Source organism: Oryzias melastigma, linkage group LG15 (genome assembly GCF_002922805.2).
Source record: "Oryzias melastigma strain HK-1 linkage group LG15, ASM292280v2, whole genome shotgun sequence".
NCBI lineage: Eukaryota > Metazoa > Chordata > Actinopteri > Beloniformes > Adrianichthyidae > Oryzias > Oryzias melastigma.
The window spans coordinates 27,536,986-27,560,356 of NC_050526.1; the positions used below are offsets into that span (position 1 = coordinate 27,536,986).

Consider the following 23,371-nt stretch of genomic DNA (forward strand, 5'->3'; position numbering starts at 1 on the left):
CACTTTTAATGTAAACAAGCCTAGGAGAGCAGGAAGGTTAAAACAAAAGGCTGAATGATCGCCACATGAAGACTGTTTCCCAATGTTTTTGTAAAACTCTCCAAAATCAATAAACCTGATCACTCAACATCATCCATTCATTGTAAGTAAGATATACAGACGAGGAGGCTAAAAACTTGACAGTAGCTCCTCCCATAAAAAACGGGAGAATCTAGTTTATGAATTGACATGCGTCAAAACAGAGGCAGTGGACTAAATTTGATGAATGTGAATCGTGTTCTGTGTGAATGGAGCTTTATGCCAGCTTGGCATAAAAGCCTTGAACTATTATCCCAAAAGTGACACTTGCATGTGATTTTTCTTCTTTATTGTGCATTTTTTGGCTCTTCTACTGTGGAAAATACGGTAAAATTGAATGAAAGTGGTTCTTCATACCTCACTACACCGTTTTCCAGACCGCCGGCTATGACGTTGACAGACACGCCCTCAGGTTGGTTGGAAAACGCCAATGAGCGGATGGTTTCTCTGCAGTGGACGTGACCAATCAGATCGCCGTTCACCGTCCACAGGCGCAGGTCGCTTCCTCCACCCTCTGTGCAAAAGAAAAAAGCAGAGTTACAACATCTTCTTTGGACCAGATTTACAAGAACCATAAACCCCCTGCCCCCTCACCGGAGTCACAGACTGTGGCGATGTCCCCGGTTGTCTCACTGGCAGCCACGGCGGTCACCGGACTTTTATGACCCGTGAGGCTTTGGACGTAACAGAGTCTGAAAAACAGGCAGGAGCTCAGAAACCACACCCACTCGGAGCTCCTTCTCCTCGCCGCTGACACACCGACCTGTTGAGGTCCCAGATGATGCAGGTGCCGTCACAGCTCACGCTGATGAGGATGCTGTAGGGTTTGCAAACCACCAGGTTGGTGACCTGACCCGTGTGGCCGTACAGGTGAACCTGAGACTCCACCTCCATCTCTGACGGCTGCAGGAACACAAAACCTCGTCAGCAGGTTTCCGTGTCAGTGTGTCACACTAATCTTTTTCTAGAATACTCCATTTTTGAAATAAATGGTTTTGTGAAGCAGGAGAACAGCTGAGAGCTCCTCTCCTGACTGAACTCTTGGACCTCCAATCCCACTTCCTGCTGTGCTGGAACCATTTCAAGGGCAGCTGGGATGTGACTAATGAAGTTGAGCGTTTGAGTGCGGGGGGTGGGGGGCAGCCTGAAGAGGGAGGGTTTGGGTGCTGCACCGGGTGCTGGTGTGGAGGCGGAAGGTTATGGAGGGACGTCGCCATGGAAACCCACCGTGCTGCTGGTGAAGCGGTTGCTGTAGGCGGTGATGACTCCACACTTGCTGCCCGTGAAGAGCTGGCAGCCGTCGGGTACCCAGGCGCAGCTGCTCACCTGGAGGAGACGGACAGGAGAGGTGAGGCGCTCCGGATGCTCACCCCCACCTGCAGGACAGGTTCTGGGGGAAACGTACCTGGTGGAGCTGTGAACACTGAATGAAGTTGATGGGCGGCTCGCTCTGCTTGCTCTTCAGCCGTAGGATGTTGTCGGCGTACCCCCAGCTCAAGATGGCCGACCACTGGATGTCGGTGCTGTGCATGCTCCGCACGCCTGTGAGGAGGGGGCAAACACATTGAGAGGAGTCAGGGGGAAAGTCCTGTGAGGAGAAATCCCTCTTAAGGGGGAGTGCTGGTCCCCTACCCTGCTCTTTGCTGTAGATCATCATGAGACAGAACTGGCGGGACAGGCCGCAGATGGCTCGGGTCGGCAGCGCCAGCAAGGATCCAAACCTTTCCCCGTGTGGTTGACTGAAACACACCACGGGATCTGGGGCGGACGGCGAGCCTACAAACTCCCCCCACTTCAGACCTTTGATCCACGGCAGTGGGCTCTGTGGGGGGGCAGAGTTAGCAGTGAGCAGCAGATCTCTTCAGGGAGGTCTTCCTCTGCATCCCTGATCGAGGATTACCGGACAGACGACTTCCTTTGCTTGTTCTCGCGTTTCCCTGAAGGCCAGCTGGACCAGGAGCCCCATGGCTGCTGGCAGCTCCCCCTCCATCATGAGTTTGGGTCCCGTCCTGCTCATGTGAGAAGCGTTGAAGAGCTGCCGGGGCGTCTGTCCGTACGTCTTGATCATGGTCTCCAGGGCCCGCCTCTGGACCGGGTCCTCCACAGCAGACACGTCCATGCCGAAGTAAGTCTGGGAAAAGTTTGATTTAGCAGATGTTAGCAATGAGGAAGGTTCTCCTGAAGAAAGGCAGTGGCGGCGGCTCCTCACAGCGGGATGGAAGACGTTGATGGCGTGGACGGCTGCTTTGCCTTTCTGTTTGAGCCCGAAGACCAGGTCGATCCACTGACACAGCGTCTGGGACACGTGCTCCGACTCCAGCGCTTGTCGATGGATCAGGACGAACAGACGAGGGTCGTTGCGAGCCCAGGGAGGCAAGTTCACGTGATTCACCCGCTCACCGTTCTGACGAACGCCAAAGTCAAAACCTGCACACAGAAACACAAACTTCTTCAGAAAATGTTTAGAGGAACAAACGTGGAGGAACAAGACGGTAATTACCCTCTCTGTTAACCAGGAATTCTGGGAGGTAGAAAAACTCCGGGATGAGCTCCTTCACGTCCGTCATGGACTCGTAGGAGGACAGACGCCACGTGGTGTTCATGGAGTGAAACGTCCGGTCGGGGATATCAAAGCTCTGGTCTGAACGAGGCCAAAGGAAATCCAATTACAGGCTGCTAAAAAACACCTCCTTTCATGACCTTAAACAACACGCTCGCTGAATACATTTGCAGACGCATGAAAAGACTTGTCGCAGCATCAGAGGAGATGAATGGAAAATGGGATCAGAGAAACCCATCAGGATGAAACGAGCAGATCAACCTTTCATGGTGGAGCAGAACTCACCCTGGTAAGCCAGGAACATCTTGGTGAAAGGCGGCATTCGGACCAAGAAGTGCAGCACGGTGCCGCTGTTGGAGTAATGCGAGCCGTAGTGGTACGGCTGGACGGGGGGCATGGGGTCATCTTCTCGAATGCCCTTTTTGTACTCTTCCTCCAGATACTGCATGACAAACATGCAGACGTTGAAGTGATTCTTCTCTAATCACACAAAGAAACCTTTGGTCTTACCCTGTAATTATCCACGTAGCGGTCCTCTTTCTCCTTCGACTGGACAGCGATGGGTTTGCTGAGGTTCCTGTGAAGACCGTTACCACATAAGTACCAACGACTGCCCCCACTGTTATGCTTTAGCAGAGCGGCCTGACCTGTAGATGCTCGGCTCCTGCAGGTCCAGGGTCTCGCTGGTGTAGTCGCTCAGGACGAAGGGGAACACGGGGTACTGCATGAGGTCGTTGAAGGAGCGGCCCGCGTGCTTGTTGAGGTGCGTTAGATACTCAAAGTTAGTGATCTGACCCGAGCCCCAGAGCTGCGTGAGCGCCGTGATGTTCCCGTACTCCAGCAGGTTGGGAAGGTCAGAGGTCAGGATGTTGTGGAAGACATCGTCTCGGAACTGAAGCCAGAAAACAAAAATGAGAAATTCAGTTGACGGTGACGCAGAGGAAGGAGTTATCCTTCAACTACAGAGACCAAGCTGAACTACGGAGGCCCACAAGTCCAAATAAATCAATGCAAAAACATAATAAAGATCACAACAGCAATTAATAAAAGCAAAACAAATAATAGAAAACAATACAAACTAAAATTTCAGAAAAAAAACATTAATAAAAATGTAAGCATTGAGAATCCTTGCTTCCCTTTTTGACCCGCCCTCTGTCTGATCAGCTACTACACGCCCCTCCCTGCGACCGTGCATGATACTCATTCATGAAATAAACATTTTTTCAAAGTGGTGGGTTTTTTTGTTAGTTTATCTCCATAGCAACCATTTAATTATTTAGTCACCTGGAAGTGACAAACAGGTCTATGTAACTTTTTAGAAGAATAGGCAAAAGTAAACTTTTGGATTACCTTGGCAACAGAGATTTTTTTTGTTAACCACGCCCACATTTCTTATATATAAATATTGTATGGTACATTGTTTCTTTCAGCTTGAGCCAACGATTCACTAACTAAATTTTCACAATATTCCAGTAAAAATGTGAGCAATAGGGGAATGTCGCTTTTGCGAGCTAGCTACGCTAACGACGCTTCCCTAAAGCTATCAGGGTGTTGAACTCTGGGTGACTGATGTGTCCTGATTGTGTTTTTTGGGCTTCCTTGTGTGTGTTAATGTGTATATAATATTTGAATTCAAATTTGAGTATTTGTACATATGGCAGCTATCTTAACCCTAAAACAATTTATTTACTTTTATTTTTTGTAAGTATCAGTAGAACATTGTGTTGCATGAAGTATTGTAAATTCTGTCATCTTGTAGCTGTTTCTTCTCTCACATGTACCAGGACCTGAGTTCCAATCTCGTTCCAGTGACATTCATTTGTCCACTGGTTTGACAATATAAAATCCTTGAACCCTTAATATCTATGAACCTTAAAACCAATATTTTTTTTCAGAGTAGCTTCCCAATGACGCTTGAGGAGTTAGAAGACAATAGATCAACAAGCATGTCGATTCCAAAAGATATTTCCTGATAAAAATTTAGGATTTTTCTGCACAGATGTTGTTGGAACTGAGTTCTAAAGGAGCCCTTTTCCTGGTGACTGCATACGATTATCGTTAGTGTAATATAAATACTCAAATAAAACTTGACCTCAAAGTAAGTAGCTTTTGGATAGTTTTTTCTGGTTTGTAAATGTGGAAAAATCCTCTCTTGGTGTTTTCATGCAGTGAAACTGTGTTCTTGTTGGAGAAAATAAATGTTCCTCTATTTCTGCTTCACCTTAGTGTTGTCAAAAGCTAACAGCAGTGTCCTGCCGTTGGTGAGGAATATCTCCACGGCGTTGTCCCTCAGCTGCCACCACCTCTTGTGCACCTCCTTTATCTCCTCATACGTCCAGGAGAAGGAGGGCGCCTCGGTCTCCCCGTGAAGAATCTATTCACACAAAAGCCTGGTGGGTCCATGCAACATAAAGCCGATCCACCGGAACATCATGAAAGACTCCAATCCGTGTACCTGGGTGTCATGCGCATCAGCAGCGTTGTCCTCCACAAAGTACATTCCAGACTTCCCTGTGGGACAGCAGGACAGAGTTACTGTTAGAGCATCGAGAGGAAAGCTTTCTTTGGAGAAAACGGATTAAACAGCTGAGAAAAAGATGGTCTTTGTTCGTGCACTAACCTAGAAGGAGCTCTCCTGCCGTCTCCCTGGATGGAGCAACACTCATGCACCTTCTTGTGAACCTGAGAACAAGAATCCATGTCTCATTTAAGGAAATTCATGAATCTGTGGCTTCAGGTTCTAGATTCATACCTGATGGACTCGCTGGTGGCTTTGTCTTTGACAGTGGAGGAAAAGGAGGAGTGGGTTTTATCCTCAAACAGGAAGGACAGCGGAGGCTTCACTGCTTCTGAAAGCAACGGAAAAAGTCAGAAATGGGAAGAAAAATCACAGAATACGCCGTTAAAGTTTCTACATCACCAACAGGATCTTTTATAAAGACATTTTTCCGTCTGTTTCTGATTCACAACAATTTGAATAAAGAAAAACTTTTAAAAATTTTAATCTTAATTTTCGTTATTTATGTCCTCCATCATCAGAAAAATGCCACAAGAACATGTTAAAAACACATCGTCTTCCCACCTTCAGGTTTGCGTCTGTCCAGGAGCAGGTATTTGTTTGGAATGGTGAGGTAGCATCTCTGGAGCCGCCGCCGCTCCCGGTTCGGCCCCTCGGTGGGATCCAGCTGCCAGGACGTTGGGTAGGAGTTCTGGTTGTACCAAACCGCCCTAAAAACAGCAGCAAACCGCTCAAGTTTTTGGTTCAAACTACTGCCAGACATGTGGAAAACTTCAGAAAAAAGTTGGGTAAGATCCTCTGAAGGCAGATGAAGGCCCACCGGTCATGTGTGAGTTGCTGCACCAGCTCCTGCCAGTGGCGGCTGGCGCTAAGGTCAGTTTTGTAGAGACCCCTGATGTGCTGGATGACTTTCTTTCTTTCCTGGCCTTGCTGCAGAGACACATTCTGGGTGATGTCAGCTGCAATCTTGGAAATGTCCTTCAACTTCCCATCCAGCCTCTGAATAAGACTGCAGAGGAGTAACAGAGAAAAATAAACAAAAAAGGAAATAATCCCAAATATTTGCATCAAGCTGAAAGCAGATTAAGACTCACTTCCGCTGAGAGTTTGCCATTTTCTTTTCCCACGCAGCTTTGCTAGTTTTTTCTTCTGCTTCATATTTGAACTTTTCCTGAAGGGAATAAAATTAAATACTTTTCTTCCGGTTTCTAGAAAGTATCATATCTGTCAGGAAGGACCAGCAGGACCTTTATCCCTGCTTGAGAGCGTCTCTAAACTTTACTTACCTCCTTTATGGCCTTCAGCAGGTCCTGCTTGTGTGGAGCGTTGGGCGGGATAAAGCGATGGCCGCATAGCCTCAGCGAGGTCATGAACACGCCCACGGCCCCCTGCTCGTCCTTTGTGAGGTCGTCTTTGTGGTGGTGCAACATCTCGTACAGATACAGGGTCAGCTTTGGTCCGTGCTGCGTGAAGGAAAGGTGGCGAACAGAACAGTTTGGTTTTCATTCAGAGAAAAAAAACCCTCAAGCACCAAAATCTAGAGCAGGACTCACCTCCAGACCTGGACTGAGGCTTTCCTTCAAGATGTCTACATGTTTGGAGTCGAACACAAACTCCAGCGCCTCCCTTCTGTCAGAAAGGGGAAGTGCGGGGCTGAGCGTGTGTACCAGAAGACGACCTATTTGGACCCTGAAAGTGTCCCGGCAGGACCAGAGGATCCTCTGCCACTGATGGTGGGGGGCTCCTCGACCAGAACTGCTGCTCTGTGGACCCACAGCACCAGATCGGTCAAAGAGAAAGATCTAAATGCCCTGCAGAGAGATGGATGAGGTTTTCCGTACCAGGCTGATCTTAATCCCGTCCATCATGAGTTTGAGGAGGTCTCTCTGGAAGCTCTTTTTGCAAGCGGGCGGCAGACTGAAGGGGGTCGGAGAATGCGGGACAGACGCTGGACCGCCGTCGTCGTGCGACTGATCACCAGGATCAGGTGTGAAGGGCTGATGGTCAGGAGAGTCTGGGATGTTCAACAGGTCAAACAAGTCCTGACTCACATCTGAAACCAGAGAGCAAAGATCAGCTGGCAGACGAGAGGCAATAACCGCAGTCAGAACACGTTCTTTACCGTAATAAATGAGTCTGTTGACGGCTAGAACCACCAGTCGCTGCAGCCGCTGCACAAACTCGGTTTCGCTGGCGCGGATGGGGTTCTCCTGGCTCATCCTCCTCTGCATCATGTGGTGCAGTTCATCGCTGGCAACAGAGCGCATCCGCATCAGGAGAGAGTCGGTCTGCGCCAATGAGAAGCGGCGCCGGCCTGAAAGCATGAGACGAGCTCAGATGGGCTGAAGCTTCACACCAAAGACCTCGTGAGGAGCAGGTGGCTCTCCTCCTAGGAGGAGCCGCACCGGTTTAGTCGGGGTTCAAACATGCACACACTGGCACCAGTAACCGCTCAGGATACCGGGCAGATTAACTTCACGAGTGAGTTCACTGCAAACGTGGGAGACGGCCCCCTGGATTTAGGGGGGGATTTGTCACGCCCCCAGCTACCTGCATCACAGTGGAGCATGTATGACGGAGGACTGGAGGGGCAGGAGAGGGGGGAGTCCTGGGGCAGGAAGCTGAATGGGGGAAACATGGGGATCTGGCCGTAGGAGCAGTAGTGCTGCCTGGGGAGGCGGGGCATAATCGAGTCTTTCATGGCAATGGAACCTTGAGATCAGGACGAGCAGACCGTCAATGAATGGACACTGGAACCGGTTCAGGGTTTCCGCAGCAGCTGAACTCACCTGCGATGCTTTTACGCTTCTGATGGATGGCGTGATGCGGAGAGCTGGGAGCGTGCACGGAACTGCTCAGCTTTTGGGGCTCGTGGTTGGCGGTGGTCTTTATGAACTCAATGGCTGACTGGAGGACTCGGAACTGCAGGGCAACGGCCATCTCTGGGAACACGCCACAAACACTCAGCGTTACCTCCTCAGCTGAATGTAGGCAGTCTCCTGCTTCAGTCAATCAAAATTCAAATGTATTTAATTGAATACATTTCTTCAATGTTCTTGTTATATTTGTGAAATCCCTGTGAGAACCAAAGTTTCTGCTGCAGATTTAGAAAATAATTTGAGTCTCTTTTCTTTACTCAGAAGGAAAAGAATGTTCCTGAAGCAGAAAAAGAAATGTAGTTATTGATTAGATCTTTCCAACCTTTTTCAGGCCACAAACCTTTTAATGTCAGACAATATTTTCACAGACCGGCCTGTATGAGGAGGAAGCTTACAGTTTTACCTTCACTTTTGAGAGTAAAGTTTATCCTCATCCTCTCTAAAGTCTCTGCAGAAAAAACTTGTATTTTCAAAATACAATAAAAGACCTCATAACTTTGGAAAGCCAGTTGCTGAAAATTATACATTATTATTATTATGGTCTGTGGGAATAACTGTCACAAAAACATCTATAATTGAAGTAAAGAATCCTGTTTTTGTCTGTTAAATGCAGCTTGCTTTAATTTTGAAGTTGGAGGCTCTTCTTTTGTTTCCTCTCTGCCAAAAGAAACTTTCCAAATACATTTGTTTATTTGTTACGTTTGTTAGCTTGGAGATTTTGATTCAGCGGTTCCCGTGGCCTATTTAAGAAAGTAGTGGATGGATTTTTCGACATGTAACCAAGAGACTTGACATGAATCGAGAATGGGTCGAATGTGAAAAGGATACATTAGTTTACCAAAATAAGCATCCCATTATAAATAAAGCAGAAAAATGTGGGTTGTGTGTTTTATTTTTTTTTTGTGGGCCATGCTCAATTAAAATATTGATCCATCTGATAGAGGACTCCTCAAGAGCAAACAGCTAGCTTCAACTTCAGGAGTGTGTAAATGCTTCTGTACTTTTCAGTCCCCTCATAGAACTGTTTCATATCATAGTTTCTATGACTCCACATTGATCACAGCAGCACATAAAATATCAGGAAAATAATGAAGGAAAAAAACATTTGATGGGAAGCTAAAAATGTTAACCATGGATGATATTTTTTATGTTTCTCCATCTGTGGTTGCAGAGAACGAACCACAGAACGCAGCAGAACTAACCATCCCGATACCGTGACAGGAAGTTGAATTCACCTTGAGTGCGGCGCATCTTGCTGGTTTGCATGAAACCCAGCAAAGTAATGAGGTCTTCAATGATGCGGAAGTACTGAGACCCCGAGGAGCTGCAGGAATGGATCGTCACGGCGACCAGCATCTGCTGGATGTCACACACCAGGAGCTTGTAGTCGTTCAGGGGAATGCTGCAGAGCGGGGACAAGAAAAACAGCAGAACATGAAGTCAGATTAACTACCAGAAAAAGGAGCAAAGATTTTATTCCTTCACTTTGGCAGCTGTACCCGTTTTCCATGCCGTTGAGGGTGGAGAGGGTGTTGAAGAGCACGTAGAGCAGCCCGTGGTCTAGCAGGATGTCTGCCAGCTTGGGGCCGGCGTTGATGAGCTGCAGCAGCATGCAAAGGATGTTGTGCACCAGGGAGTTCTCATATAGAGAGTTCTCAATGAGACCCAGCACTGGGATGATGCAGCGCTTTCTGAAGGGGGATATGTTCTCCATCTCATCCAGGTCCAATCTGGACACAAACATGAGGGGGAAAAACAAGCTGAAGCTTCACTAAACTATCCTTTTAGGGATTCATTATTTAAATGAGAATCATGTGGTTCTAAAGAAGAAGATGCTCACTCTTCCTCTAAGCCCATGGGTCGGCCGAACAGCATCTCCAGGAAACATTCCAGGAGCCCCTGGCTGCCCTGGTGGATGTACAGCTGGTTGGCAAGAAGCGAGAAGCCGTGGTTCTTCAGAAACTTCTCCTTCTGTTCCTTCTGAGCTCTGGTGAAGTAGGCGTCCAGTAACTGTGAGGGGGAAGCAGCTTCATGAGACGTGTGTGTCTCATTTGACAGAAGAAAAACCAAACAAAAACCAGATTTAGGATCTAAAGACAGGAAACCATAAGAAAATGGCAATACTGACTGATTAAACATCATCACCTGACTTATTAAAAATAACAATGCTCTGTTTGGAGACAAAATGAACAATAAATCCTAGTTTGCTTGCTTTTAAAAGCATATTACAGTCATCGCTGAAGATGGGTCGGTTTTGGGCTTATTATTTTTTGCCCATCTTCATCTTTGCAAGGTATGGACATCATCATTACATAAGCAAACAAGCATGACAATTTTTGAAACATGGCCAGTGTCCCAAAAATGTGATGATAATCTCTAAATCAAATTATTGGTTCACTGTTGGTGCTAAATTTGAACGTTAAATTCAAGATAAAATAATGAAGTTCATAAAAAAAAAATCACCCTGACTACAATTGTCCTAAAAAATAAATCTTATCAAGGAGGAGAAATGAATTTTGTAGAATCAAACTGTATTTTAATGTTTTACAGAGATTGCTGTGAACTGTGACATGTGTTTTCTTTAAAACGGCCACCTAGTGGTCACTTGATGAAAGGACTTGCCACCAGTTATTCTATTTTAAGTGCTTCAATATGGAAGTCAAAATGTTGCCTTTTGTTTTTCTTGCTTTGCAGATTTTAAACGATAAAAATATTTTTTGCCAGCAAGCTAAGAAAAATAAATAATTATATGATGAAAACTTAGAATTACCATGTGTTTTACATTTCTAAAGCAAAAAAACTAAATAAGTCTGGCTATATTAAGTTTCCAGTTAAAAAAAACTGCAGCAGCTTAAATCAACAATAAAAAAGACCAAAAGAAAGGAACCTAAACTTCAGAAAATCTGCTTCAAAAGAGAGAAATATGTATAATTCATATTACAACAAAACACAGAAAAACAAAATAAAAAGAAGGAGAATAAAATCAATTTTTGGGAGAAAACTAAGAAAATTACAGATAATGAAGATTTTGGAATGTGGTGAAGGTTTATTAAAAAGATGATCTATTGCTAGAAAGTTAAAAGACAAATGGAAAGAGTTTCAATAAGGTTAATTATGAAATAAATTACCCATTTAAAAGACCCACTCTGATAAAAATTGAGTTTTGGGTGTTTATGACATGTTCTTGTGGCACTTTTCAGATAATGGAGGATATAACTATTAGGAAAATTAAAATTAAATTACTTTTCTTAGTGTTTCTTTATTCAAATTGTTGTGAAACAGGAGCAGAAAAAAATGTAGTTTCAAAAAGATGAAATTGTGATGTAAAAAATATGCTGGGCGGGCCACAAGCTTCCTGCTCCGTTCTGATACATCCACTTGTACTGTAGATGTGGACAACTAGATCCAGGTACGTGTTGGTTTTCCTTGTCTGAGCTGAAATCTGGATCAAAACTGTATGGCTGCATAGTGTCGCTATAGCTTGTCATTTTTGTTTCGTTTTACATAAACTATGTCTTAGAAAACAACGCAGGTCTTTTAATTTTGGCTAAAAATTGTGTAATCATAATTAAAGACCACTTTAAAAACAGATTAAAAGATGAGCAGAGTAGGACTTTAAACATTTATGATTGAACGATTTTTCTTTATCTTCCTAAATGCACAAAAACATTGTAACTAATAGACAACAGTCTGCATGGAGCGTGTCATCCTCAAGGACAATCTTCAGCAGTGAGCCGTTAAATTCAGGTGTGTTTAATACGATCTGTGCGCTCCGTGAAAGGAAATGCCGACCTTCATGACTCCTTGCTGGATGAGCGGAGATGAGTGGTTGACCAGGACGATTAGAGCCTCCGGCAGGATGAGCTTGTCCATCACTTCTTCTAGCATGAGGTCAGGCAACAGCAGCAATACACCCCTCAAGAGATCGTAAAGTCCACAGCAGACCAGCACCAGGCAGTCCTCTGTACTGGACCTGAGACGAGCCACAAAAGATTAAAAAATAAATGTATTACTTCTAAGGGAAGAAAATTCATTTAAGCTTGTGGGATTTGTGTTCTCCAACCTGTCACTGGACTCCGTCTTGCTGTGAGCACGGTCATATCCGGGGGAGTAGGTGTAGCTCTCCCAGTCTTCAGGCATGGAGCCTCGGTCGGCTGCACTGGGCCAGCGGCCGACAGCCAGCGAACCATTTGGGACTGGAAAGGCCAAGCCCAGACTGGCCAGGTTACTGTGACTCCTCTGGAAGGACTGGATCCCTTTCAGGCTGTCAGGCCGCCGCGGTGCCTCGTCGCTGGCCCAATCAAAGCGGTCCTCAGACTCTGCCACCCCCACGCTGCCCTCTGCCAGACTGTCCACCTCCGCGGCTTCATCCCGGTCCTCCTCAACACTGATCGACGGGGTGCGCGGGGCAGTCCCCTCGCCCGGGTCCTTCAAGTCACAGATGGTCTTAGCTGACTCACAACTGCTCAGGAGCTGCTCGTCCCCGCCGACCTTCTTCAGAGTTTCCGTGCTGCCCAGAGTTTGCTGGGAGTTCAGCGAGATTCCGTCTCCTGCACCCGCCTCACTTGAACTGCCGTGTCCAAGCCGAGGAGTCAGCAGGGGTGAAGAGTACGGAGAGGGAGCCAGACTGGGAGGGCGAAGTGACTGATCATCTCCATGTTCAGCGCTCCCTGGAAAACAGCCAAACTGTTATTCATCGAATAATGGAAGAAAATAGTTCACTGGGAACAAACATTTAGGTTTAACAGCAAGTAAATGAGTGAGAAAATGGTTAGTAAACAAATTAGTATTTTTTATGATTGGATCCAATTTAAGAAATAAGTAGGAAGCTATGTCTTTATTTTCTAAGTTGTTTTTTCCAGGCATAAATGTATAAAATATTTAAAATATAATTTTTATGTTGATCAGAATGACAAAGAAATTCTAACTTTTTTCTGTCAGTTTATGTCATAACTTCATTCAAAACAAATGGCTCTTTAATCAAGCTCTCCGTTTTGTACTGGGAGTGCATTAAGGTCACAGAAGCAGGCGTACCTTCCTGGGGGGCCTCGGTGAAAACGGTTGGAGACAGTGACACCACGGAACTGCAGGCAGATTTCCCCCCACTGTTGGAGTGTCTCAAGTACATGATGGACTGCACCTTCTCCTGGTACAGCTTCCCATCTGACCAACAGAGGAGAAAACAACACCAAAGTTAACGGCGCTCGGTGGTGTTGGGGGTGTACGTGGCGGCGCTGCTTCTTTACCGATGTGCAGTGAAAAGTAGAAGCTGGACGGAGTGTGGCACACGTAGGTATTGGTGGGGGGGTGGACGGCCAGCAGGAAATTACAAATCAGTTTAAGCAGGTCCAAGTCCGGAGGAGAGCCGAGAACTTCCTGGATGATTTTGATGAATGACAAACACACTTCCTGGGGGATGGTGGTCAGATGCTCGTCCCGGTGCTCCTGCAGAGAAACCACAGTGCTCTTAGAGACAGTCCAGGAGAAGGAGGAGGACATGCGGCGCTGGGACTTACCTGCAGCACCTGGCAGGTGAGCAGGAAGCGGTGCACTACTCCAGCATTGAGGAGCTGACGTATGTTGAACACCTGATAGGGGTGATGGACCCGGATGAGGATCTCTAGGGCAGCAAGTAGTGTTTCCCACACTCCAAACTGAGAAGAGCAGCACAAACAGGAGGCTCATTAGAACTCCTCTGATGGTGTCTAGGGGTGGGTACCATTTGGATTTTATCTGCCAATGCGGGACTTCTGAAACGGTTCTGGTGGTGTCTAAATGTTGCATGAACCGGTACATAAACATCCAGGTGAGAGGATGAAGGAGAGCGCTCAAATGTGTCTAAAGCCTCGAATCCACTGAGTGGTCCAGTATTTTGAGCATTTACATTGTGAACTTTAAGACTTCAAAACTTCTTAAGAAAGACATTTTTCCAGGTTATCATTTAAAGCTACTGTAAAAACAATTTAAGGTCACGCTACTAAACAACTTTCCAAATTATGTTTTTTTTTAAAGTTTTACTCAGACTTTAGATGTTAAATTTCTGATTAGCAAAATATAATCAAAACATTGGGCAGACGACTATTTTTTACCCATAAGTATAGTTTTGCTTTAGAAAAAGTTTCCATCATGAAAACTTCATGTTACAGTGCGGATCATATGATGTTTAATGCCTTTCGTGCTGAGTTAATTGCTCCATTCCAAAATAAACAGTTTCTCTGCCAGAGGTCACAACAGTGGAGTTGTTTTCTCAGGCTAAGGGTCAGAGCTCGGATCCATGGGACATTCAGTTTGTTGTTTATATACTCATATATTTTGTTGATGTTTAAGAAAAATGAATTTAAAAAAAGTGTAGCATTAAGAATGAAACTATATGCATGTGAATCGAATAGATCTTTTATCCTTAAATAATTATAATATATCCTAGTCACCTGTTCATACATTTATTTTACTTTGTCATAAATGTATTTTTAGTCATCTTTGGCTCTTTATCCAAATGGTTTCATTTGACAGATCTTTTCTTCTTTTCAAAGCTGGGCTTTATTTAGGTTTACAGAGTTTTTCTTTAAATTTGATTCATTTTTAATTCAGTATCCATTTAACCGTTGTGCTCTCTTATGGGGTCCAGTTGACACCACCCTCATATATTCCTCCCATGACAAGAAGCTCCAATGGGATATAAAAAAAAAAGTATGAAAACTTAAAATAATTTGACATATTTTAAAACTGTTTTGTGAACCAATTTATTGAAAATGTATTTTTTTAGATGTACATTATGTATTGTATTGTAAAAAAAAAACATTCAAAGTTTTTAGTTATATGTGAAATCTGACCATGAACTTTGTCTGTGGTGTACTGAAATAATTCCTTTTAGAGAAAAATATCAGTTTCTGGAAGCAGAGAAGTTCAGAACTTTAAGGTGAAACCCTCATTCGTCTACCTGAGCCTTGGCCCAGACTTTCCAGTCCAGCAGAATTTCTGACAGGAGTCTCAGGTCTTGCACCACAGCGACCGACTCCGTGTCCAGTCGGAACTGACCGTCCTCCCCCAGGAGCAGGATGGGTCCGCTGCAGCACCCGTCGAGCAGCGTCTGTAAAATGTGGCAGAAATAAGTTCTTTTCCTGTTGCTTCTGTAAATGAGGACCAATGGCAGTTCAACCCAAACAGGAACACTACTAAACATGTTCACCGATGCAGAGGTAAAGATAGAAGGAAAATCAATACATTCTCCTTAAATCATTGAAAAGCTGATAACTCAGAGCAAAAAGACGCATTTACAAGACGAGCAGCCTCGTCTGTATTGATTACATTCTATAATTTGTGACTGGCCTCACTGCAGTGGTCATAAATCTGAAGTCTTTTTTTCCTCTGGTTATCTCATGACTCTCAGGATATAATCTTGCGGTTTTACACACAGATAATCAAAAAAAATGTTATAGAGAAGACGACGTTTTTACACAGTTGTTTTATGTCAAAGTAAGTAATTTTCTCTTTTGCTTTACTTCACAAATCGATTTCTGCAGAAAGAAAAACTAAAGGAAAAGTTCAAAGTGGGACTCACCTTCAACATGTGATACCCGACGAAGCATTTGGGCTTGATGAGGACCTGATGGATCATGGCGTAACCATGGTAACAGTCCATTTCGTGGATGCGATGCTGGTTTGAGTTGCAGAGAGAGAGCAGCACTTGCAGAGCGAGAGCTTGGGTTTTCTCACAGTCGCTCAGCTCCACCGTCTGGAGCCCGAATACGAGGTGGATAAAAGAAAAAAAGACAGAGGAGTTTCACTACAGCTGAAGGAAACTATGGATGTCAGACACACATCAACAAAGGTGAAAGTTGATACAGGAAAATGCATATAGAAGCAAACTATTAGAGCTGTAATACTTGGATATTCCAGAAAAATATCAGTTTGAATATTTGTGATGTTTGAGATAGGCGATTTTCAATTTTATTAATACAGTAGAAAAAAATGCCCTTCAGGCAATTATCACTCTAAAATTGCAGATTTTTATATATATAAACTAAATACACCATATATTCCCAGAAGTACATACATCTTCAAGGTAAAGTGTCTGTGAAAGCTCTTATTTTCAAAGTAAAACTATCAAGAAAAAATGAGACTGAAGTTCAGTTTACTGAAATAAGTTCTAAAAAATATCTAGTGAAATCATGAATCACTGATCTTGATTCAGGTATCAAATGGAACGCCGCCTAAGTAACGATTTACAGCCCCACAAACTATACCAAGACCAAAGTGATGTCAGAGGACACCAGACAGAAGATTGTACACCTGAACAAGACTGAAATGAGCCAATCTACTTTGACAATAAGAAAATTTAATCTTTTTAAGCGGGAAACATTCAGACTTTGTGACTGCCCCTCTGTGTCTATTAACCTTCAGGAGATGTTGAGTTATTTTACAAATAACCTCAAACGTCAGGAGCTTCATAATCTCACCTGTGCAAAGAGGAAAACAAAAGTTCCTGTTCCGCCGATCTTGTGCAGAACGCTCTGGAGGCCTTGGGTTTCCACCGGAACCAGACCTCTGAGAACACTGGGCTCCAAGGAGACGCTCTGCACCTCTTTGGAGCTGAAGGGCCGCTGAGTGATGACCGCTTTGGCCTGACCTTTCAGCCTGATGACGGGCTCATAGATGGTATAGAGCCTGGGACTGCTAGGGGCGTACACCACCGCTAAGCTTTCCTGTTCAAACACAGACTTTGTATGTTATATCATCATTCCAGTCTAAATGAAAGATAATCTGAAAGATTCTAAGCAGGACTTTTATTAATTCATAATTTTTCATCATTCATCAGATTTTTAAATTGTTTAAGGGTACAAAAGATGAATCTTTCCAACTTTATTCCAGCTAAATTATCAGATAAATTCGTTTTTAATAACATTTTTAAATTAGCTGCATCTTTTTCTGAGATTAAAAACATAGATACAATAATTTCAAATATTTCTGATTACAGTAATGATTTAGTTTGTACTTTACAGCAAAAAAATAAAGAAATCTCCATACACAGAAATTCAGCTGTCTGTACATACTTACCACCAACGTTCCTGCATCAAAGTCTCTGTTCTTCATGAGAATTTCTTGCATTTGCTCACACTTCAGACTCTCCTGAGAAACAAACTTGGAGAAGGACCCTCTTGGTTTGCCGTACTTGCACGGCATGATGGAGGTGAGGTCAGGTCCACTGGAGTACAGGTAAAAGGCCTCCTCAGATCCTATTCTTGACCCTGAAACACATGACAGAACATTATAAGAAAAATAGATGTGAAAAGACATGTATGCTCAGAGAAAGCAGGTCTGCTGCTGGTGCCAAAAGCCCATCAAAGCAGTAAGAAAAGAGCTTTGAAGATTCATTGACCTTTGACCTCGAGAAGAAACCGCCATCTTGAATTTACAATAAAAAAAAATAAAAAACTCCTCTTAAACTCCTCTGGATTTTTATGTATTGCCTCCTAACTCCTCGAAAATCACTGGGAAAAAAATTTGGCTTTAAAGTTTGTATTTTTAACTGTTAGCGTGACAATCTATCAAAAGTGGCATACCCCTGTTGTTCACATTTTTTTTTTTTTACCAGAATATATTGTCAAAGTTTCACAAGTGAATCCCTGGATCAAGCTGAACAAAACAATACATGGTTTATAACCACATGAATATATTAGGAATGTGGCCGTGGTTACAAAAAAAAAAACAAACTCAGTTGCCAAGGAAATCCCCAAAATTATTTTTGCAGATTCTTCCATAAATCACGACAACTTATTTGTTACACCCAAGCGACCAAAAAATTAAATGGTTGCTATGGAGATAAAACAACAGACCTCTCACCTCCAGCCCCATCAAGGGTGGTTAGGCGGAGGGGGAGAGTGAGGGTGTGTAACAGCGGCTCAGTCAGTGAGGGTGGGTCAAAAGGGGGAAATGGGGGGAGAGTAGTGCCTGCAGGGTATACAATGCAGCTAGCAGCTTTTAAAATCCCAGCATTCCTCCTTTTCCACACATTAAAGGAAAACTTTTTGCTGGATTCCAACAGCAGTGGGGAGGCTATGCTTGTCTAAATTCATCTTCTGGCTTTGCAGGTTGAACTTGCAGAGATTTAAGCCATTCACAACCAATTAGAAGCAACAAGAGCAGCATTCAGTAAAGCTCCTGAGAGAATGCCAAGAATCCCCAGCATGTCAGGCGTCACAGCACGGCTCCGAAATGACAAATGTAACACAAATTAACCATGTAAATATCAGTGGTTGATTATGGGACCACAAAGTATGGAAAATGCAGAAAGTTGGAGCTGGAGTGGAGGTTTACCGTTGAAGAGGAGCACCGTGCCCATGTTCCAGTGCCCCCCCTGCTTCAGCACCTCCTCTGACGACGTGCAGTGTCCCAACATGCAGTAAGTCTTGTTGCTGTCAGATGATAAGCTGGACTTTCTGGGCAGGGTGTAATCCAAAGAAACCTCGCATTTCCTTCAGAGAGGGAAATATTTCTGAAGTGAGCCTTTTCATTGCTTCTCGTTTGAAAAAAATTTTTCTTCTTCAATTTGGTTTTCTCACCTGATGCCGCACATCCACACAATCACGCTGCCGTGGATGTTTTTTTTGCCCTCTGGCTGCTGGCTGTACGTCAGGCTGAGGTGCTGCCACGGACCCCGTCTCAGCAAACCCTCCGAAGACTCGGCCTGCACCAGCAGCCCCGCTTTAGTTTCATCGTTTGGATCTATACACATCCTGAACAAAATGAAAGAAAAAACACTTTACCAGATAAAACTTTAAATCCTTTGAACTCACACTCATATCTAGGGATGTCATAATGAGATTTTTTTGGTCCCGATCCGAAGTTTGGTGACTTTAGCCTTAGTATCTTCAAAACTATGTATACCATTTTTGATTACATGCGATTCATATCTCAATTAATAATTTCTAAAATGACTTAATTTAAAAATTGTTGCTGTAGCATGAACAGAATGATGAGTTTTCTTGAATCCTAATAACAACTGAACAATTGATTAGTTTTGGTTGTCTTTGAGACATTGTTGGCTTTTTTTGGATCACTTTTTCCCAGAGTTTGCACTTTGTGGAAGGTCCTTTAGCAGCCGTCTTACTGCCGTCTCTCTGTTGGCAGCATGAGGAGACAGCCGTTCTCATTAAAAAAAAAAACAAAACTCGATCTTTTTTATTTTAAAATGCCTTTATAGCTTGTTATTTGAGTTAAGACAAACCAATAGAGACACTTTGTGCCCATTTAAAACGTTCGTTAAAAGAGTTGTTGAGCCCGGAAGTCCAAATCTGTAAATATCTGGCTAAGTTTGCTAAAATGATTTTATGCACCTCATGCTAAAACTAGTGCTGTGTAAAATGTAAAATAATTCATTCACTGATATGCAGACTTCTGGCAGAGTATTCATCTGTGGTAATCAGCATGAAATATATAGATTTGATCAAAAATATTGAGAAAAAAATAATTATCCGATCCTTGATCGGGATGCAGTAGTAGTCTCAAGTACGTGATCTGGCCTGATTTCGGGTCAGGACATCCCTCCTGATTTCTACCCTCTTTTTACAAGGTTCTTATATTGTGTGGCTGAAGTAGACTCACCTGAATATGAGAGAACCTGTGGAGAAGTCTGCCCACACTTGGAGCATCAGAGCCTTGGAGCCCATGGACAGAATGTGAATGAGGCCCTCCTCTGCTAGTCTTGCCCCAGCATGAGGTGATGAACTGTGTGCCTCGGCTGCTGCAGGGTTACTTTTCTCTACAAAAACAGAATCCTGATTGGTTCCCATGTTTGGGATAAATGAAGTGAATTCTCAGGTTGAAGTGAAACCAACCTTTGTCTCTGTCTGCTTCCTTCTCCTCCTGCTCCGACAGCCTCAGCCACATCGAGGCACTGAAGCCGCTGGCCATGTGGGGCCAGCAGTTCTGCCCAACAAGGGGCAGGTGGAGAGGAGCGACGAGCCAGGGAGAAGGGCGGAGGTGGCTTGATCGGTGCTCAGCTTCTCCCTCTCTGCGAGCAGGAGACAGCTTGCCCTTCCAGAGTGAACTGACGCTTTTGCCCCCGGCGGCGCAGTTTTGCCTGGAGCATGGGGACAACCCTCCGGGCGCCGACGAGCCAAGGATCAGTGGAAAGGTTAGGAAGTGAAGAGGCTCCATATTCACGTTGGCTTCAATGATTTGCAAAACACCTCTCAGCAAAATGTCCTAGAGAATAAAAAAGCAATTAAAAATGGCATTTATCTGAATTAATCAAAAATAATAAAGAAGTAACCATTGTAGCTATTGATGTGAAAGAATAAAGCTGAGCACATATGGTTCAAACCCACTAGATCGTTATAGAAACGTATCACTTCCTGACAGATTTTTCTAATTAAATGCAAACTTGTGCTCTTCATGTTGTAGCATCACATCTGTTCTGGTGTTAATTGAAAGGAGAAAGCCCCAAAGGATCAAGTACGTGTCGATGTATTTCAGAGCAGACAGGGGGAAGAAAAGAGGAAGTCGGTTCTTGTTCCGTTTTCTGTTAGAACTCTGCAAGCGCAGACACTGTACACAAACTTCTGACTAAGCAAACTCTGCACGGGCCGATTGACAGATAAGCTTTGCAATTTACAGTGGGTGGGGTCTTTTCCAGGAAGAGGCGGATCAGCAGGGCCAGTTCCTCTGACGTGATGCGCTCCGTCACCATGGCAACCAGCAGCTCCGTTAACACGGTCTGGCAATCTGCAGATTTTTACAAACATATTTTCTTCAGGTTGAGGAAAAAGGTCATTTGTTAAAACTGCATAAATTCAAAAATTTAAATATTAAAGACAAATAAGAAAAAAAAACAAAAAACGACAGATAAAATGGAAATAAATATGGAAAAATGAAGAAAATCTAGTGAATGCAGTTTCACTATGAATTGTAGAAACTCATGTAAAGCCCTGAAGCCAAGTTTAAATGTCACTAAACATAAAAAATAAAAGTTCAAGACAACAGTCTGTATTTTTGTCCTAAAATCTAACTCTAAAGTAAAGGTTAATACCAGATAAGACAACAATAAAGTAGAGCAAATGACTGACCAGTGTGGGCGGGGTTTGTTTCACTCAGGATGTCATGAAAGCCACTCAGGATGGTTTTGACTCCTCCCTGGAAGGGAGCAGACAGAGGAATCATCTAAATGAGTGGCGCCCGGTCGAGTAGTAAAGTAAAACAAACACAGGAAGCGATAAGAGAAGCACGAAGCGGAGCTGCTTTGACTGACCTGATCATAGAGCAAGGCAGCGTTTCGTGGATTGGCTTGTACTGCACTCAGCAGGCTGTGAAACACGTGACCCAGAACCTTCGGGTCCGGGGAGCCAGAAGCCAGGAGATGGAGCTCCATGGTGCAGATTTCAGGGAACAGCAGCACGCCGCTCCCAGGCCCGTCCAGAGACGCCGCAAACTCCCGCAGCACAGCCGACTCCACCTTTCCTCCTACAACCGCAGTCGGGAGGTGGGGACAATGGAGACACAGAAAAACAAAACCAAACACGGGTCAGATGCATGGAGATCTTAAAACATGCACAGACAGCTTGTGTTCCCTCCTTCAGTCCCAGCCTCTGGTCTCTGACGCAGCTCGAGAAAATGAATTAGTTTGTGATCTCCCCCTCAGAGCAGCACAGGAGTCCCCCCATGATTTACAGGACCAGCAGGCTCTCTCACGGCTCCTGGGATCCGTTTATTAATGAAGCTGCTCCTTTCCCTGCCAACAGTCCAGGCATGCATGTGCTTGATTCTAAAACTAAAAGACAAATGGTTGTGTTCTCATTTAAATCTTTTGATCTCAAAACGTTTACATTTTGTATTATTATGACATTCTTAGCCAAATTAAAAAATAAACTCTCATTTTCTTGGTCATAGTTTCTGCAGAGCAACAGGAGTTCATTAGATATATACCTCTGAGTTGTGGGCAGGACTGTTGGCAAGGAGTATGCCTGCCCCCGTTTCCCATTATCCCTTTGTTTACACAATGTCCTGCTAGCTTACAGCCCATCACACAACCCCAACCTAACATCATCAGTGCAACAAAAATAGTGAGCAACACTGGAGCTCGACAGTACAGTTTGGAGAAAGAAGTCAGCTCGGATGTGGAAAACAAAAACATATGTGGATCTGGTCGTATAGAAATGAATGCATCAGAATGGAACAGAGCAGGGAGCTTGTGGCCTCCCCAGCATATTTTTCTATGTCACAAATACAACATATTTATAAAAAAAAAAAAATTCCATCTGTTCCTGATTAAAAAAAAGGAATAAAGAAATACTCAGAATGCAGTTTTAGAAATAAATTTATTTATATCTGTCCTACAGCTTTCCATATAATAACATCAAAAAACACCCTAATTTAGTTTATTAATTTACATTTAAAATAGATTTTACTTTAGCACTTTAGATCTGAACTTTAGTAGCAGTGACTTCAAAGAAACAGCTGGGAACATATTACACTTCAAAGTAAATTGTTTTTACATTCTAATATTTTCTCCTATAAAAGTTTTCCACAAAGTGGAAGTTTTCATCTGATTGGGACTTGAAGTCACAAGATCCAGCTTATGCGGCAGCAAACAGCAGTTGTAACGTGTGAAACAATGAGCCTATTCTGAAGGGATTAAAGTCAAAACAGAGGAACCAGGCCACATCCTCAACCTACGAGAGCAGAGAGGAGAGACCAAGGCCATTTCTGCTGTGTCATTCATACGCAGTTAAACTTCTTATTGCCAAATGTCCTCGTCGTTCCACTAAATGAGGATGTTCTCTTTTCATTTAACCATAAAAAAACGGTGAAAAGTGTGAAAAAGCTGATGCAGGTTTAGAACCCGGGACCGGCACATGACCTCAGAATTCATCAGGAGCCGTCGGCTGACATTTACCTCCTCCAGAAACAAATGATCTTGGATATGGCATTCTTAAAATAACCGCTGGATATTTCATTTGCACCTTTGCAGGTAAGACGTACTGTATAAAAATGAGGTAACGAGGTGGTGAGTGTGGACCTACCCTCTTCCTGCTTGGCCATGTTCTCGGGGTTGCTTTCGCTGTCGGCGTCGTAGCCTTCCTCCTCCCCTGGGAGTTTGACGTTGTAGCTCTGCACCTCATCCACCTCCTCAGACAGATCGCCCGCTGGGGCCGCCCCCTCCGCCAGCACCTGGAGCTTCTGGCAGGAGATGAGAGGAGGAGGATAAAGTCATGAACTGGAGTTCAAACTGCTGCAAACCCCGATCCTCGCGTTGCAAAAAGATTGAAAGATAAAACTAATTTAGCAATAGCTTACCTAATCCTGTTAAAGGAAAAAAATAAATGAATTAAAACGGCCTTC

At 44.0% G+C, this 23,371-nt stretch overlaps 1 protein-coding gene across 7 annotated transcripts in view; it reads right to left on the bottom strand.

The window, feature by feature from the left end:
- Nucleotides 1-23,371, bottom strand: part of lyst (lysosomal trafficking regulator) — a 57,286-nt gene that overhangs the window by 2,564 nt on the left and 31,351 nt on the right. For 6 of the 7 annotated variants that reach the window (XM_036215666.1, XM_036215667.1, XM_024296573.2 and 3 more), the window contains 44 exons: nucleotides 23,053-23,209; nucleotides 21,282-21,493; nucleotides 21,100-21,166; nucleotides 20,649-20,758; nucleotides 19,870-20,239; nucleotides 19,637-19,793; nucleotides 18,595-18,768; nucleotides 18,350-18,507; nucleotides 17,090-17,280; nucleotides 16,492-16,737; nucleotides 15,594-15,767; nucleotides 14,973-15,122; nucleotides 13,552-13,689; nucleotides 13,282-13,480; nucleotides 13,070-13,198; nucleotides 12,099-12,705; nucleotides 11,828-12,008; nucleotides 9,876-10,045; nucleotides 9,535-9,765; nucleotides 9,271-9,437; nucleotides 7,946-8,098; nucleotides 7,279-7,470; nucleotides 6,998-7,209; nucleotides 6,710-6,919; nucleotides 6,443-6,619; nucleotides 6,251-6,327; nucleotides 5,977-6,165; nucleotides 5,721-5,866; nucleotides 5,391-5,487; nucleotides 5,259-5,320; nucleotides 5,094-5,149; nucleotides 4,860-5,012; nucleotides 3,286-3,530; nucleotides 3,149-3,215; nucleotides 2,924-3,080; nucleotides 2,579-2,719; nucleotides 2,288-2,505; nucleotides 1,979-2,209; nucleotides 1,711-1,900; nucleotides 1,484-1,620; nucleotides 1,306-1,404; nucleotides 842-981; nucleotides 673-770; nucleotides 436-592 (listed from right to left, as the gene is read on the bottom strand). In XM_036215666.1, coding sequence (XP_036071559.1) covers nucleotides 436-592; nucleotides 673-770; nucleotides 842-981; nucleotides 1,306-1,404; nucleotides 1,484-1,620; nucleotides 1,711-1,900; nucleotides 1,979-2,209; nucleotides 2,288-2,505; nucleotides 2,579-2,719; nucleotides 2,924-3,080; nucleotides 3,149-3,215; nucleotides 3,286-3,530; nucleotides 4,860-5,012; nucleotides 5,094-5,149; nucleotides 5,259-5,320; nucleotides 5,391-5,487; nucleotides 5,721-5,866; nucleotides 5,977-6,165; nucleotides 6,251-6,327; nucleotides 6,443-6,619; nucleotides 6,710-6,919; nucleotides 6,998-7,209; nucleotides 7,279-7,470; nucleotides 7,946-8,098; nucleotides 9,271-9,437; nucleotides 9,535-9,765; nucleotides 9,876-10,045; nucleotides 11,828-12,008; nucleotides 12,099-12,705; nucleotides 13,070-13,198; nucleotides 13,282-13,480; nucleotides 13,552-13,689; nucleotides 14,973-15,122; nucleotides 15,594-15,767; nucleotides 16,492-16,737; nucleotides 17,090-17,280; nucleotides 18,350-18,507; nucleotides 18,595-18,768; nucleotides 19,637-19,793; nucleotides 19,870-20,239; nucleotides 20,649-20,758; nucleotides 21,100-21,166; nucleotides 21,282-21,493; nucleotides 23,053-23,209 — 7,592 coding nt within the window. The remainder of the gene's footprint in view (nucleotides 1-435; nucleotides 593-672; nucleotides 771-841; nucleotides 982-1,305; nucleotides 1,405-1,483; nucleotides 1,621-1,710; nucleotides 1,901-1,978; nucleotides 2,210-2,287; nucleotides 2,506-2,578; nucleotides 2,720-2,923; nucleotides 3,081-3,148; nucleotides 3,216-3,285; nucleotides 3,531-4,859; nucleotides 5,013-5,093; nucleotides 5,150-5,258; nucleotides 5,321-5,390; nucleotides 5,488-5,720; nucleotides 5,867-5,976; nucleotides 6,166-6,250; nucleotides 6,328-6,442; nucleotides 6,620-6,709; nucleotides 6,920-6,997; nucleotides 7,210-7,278; nucleotides 7,471-7,945; nucleotides 8,099-9,270; nucleotides 9,438-9,534; nucleotides 9,766-9,875; nucleotides 10,046-11,827; nucleotides 12,009-12,098; nucleotides 12,706-13,069; nucleotides 13,199-13,281; nucleotides 13,481-13,551; nucleotides 13,690-14,972; nucleotides 15,123-15,593; nucleotides 15,768-16,491; nucleotides 16,738-17,089; nucleotides 17,281-18,349; nucleotides 18,508-18,594; nucleotides 18,769-19,636; nucleotides 19,794-19,869; nucleotides 20,240-20,648; nucleotides 20,759-21,099; nucleotides 21,167-21,281; nucleotides 21,494-23,052; nucleotides 23,210-23,371) is intronic. The other variant, XM_036215668.1, reaches the window with a different exon arrangement.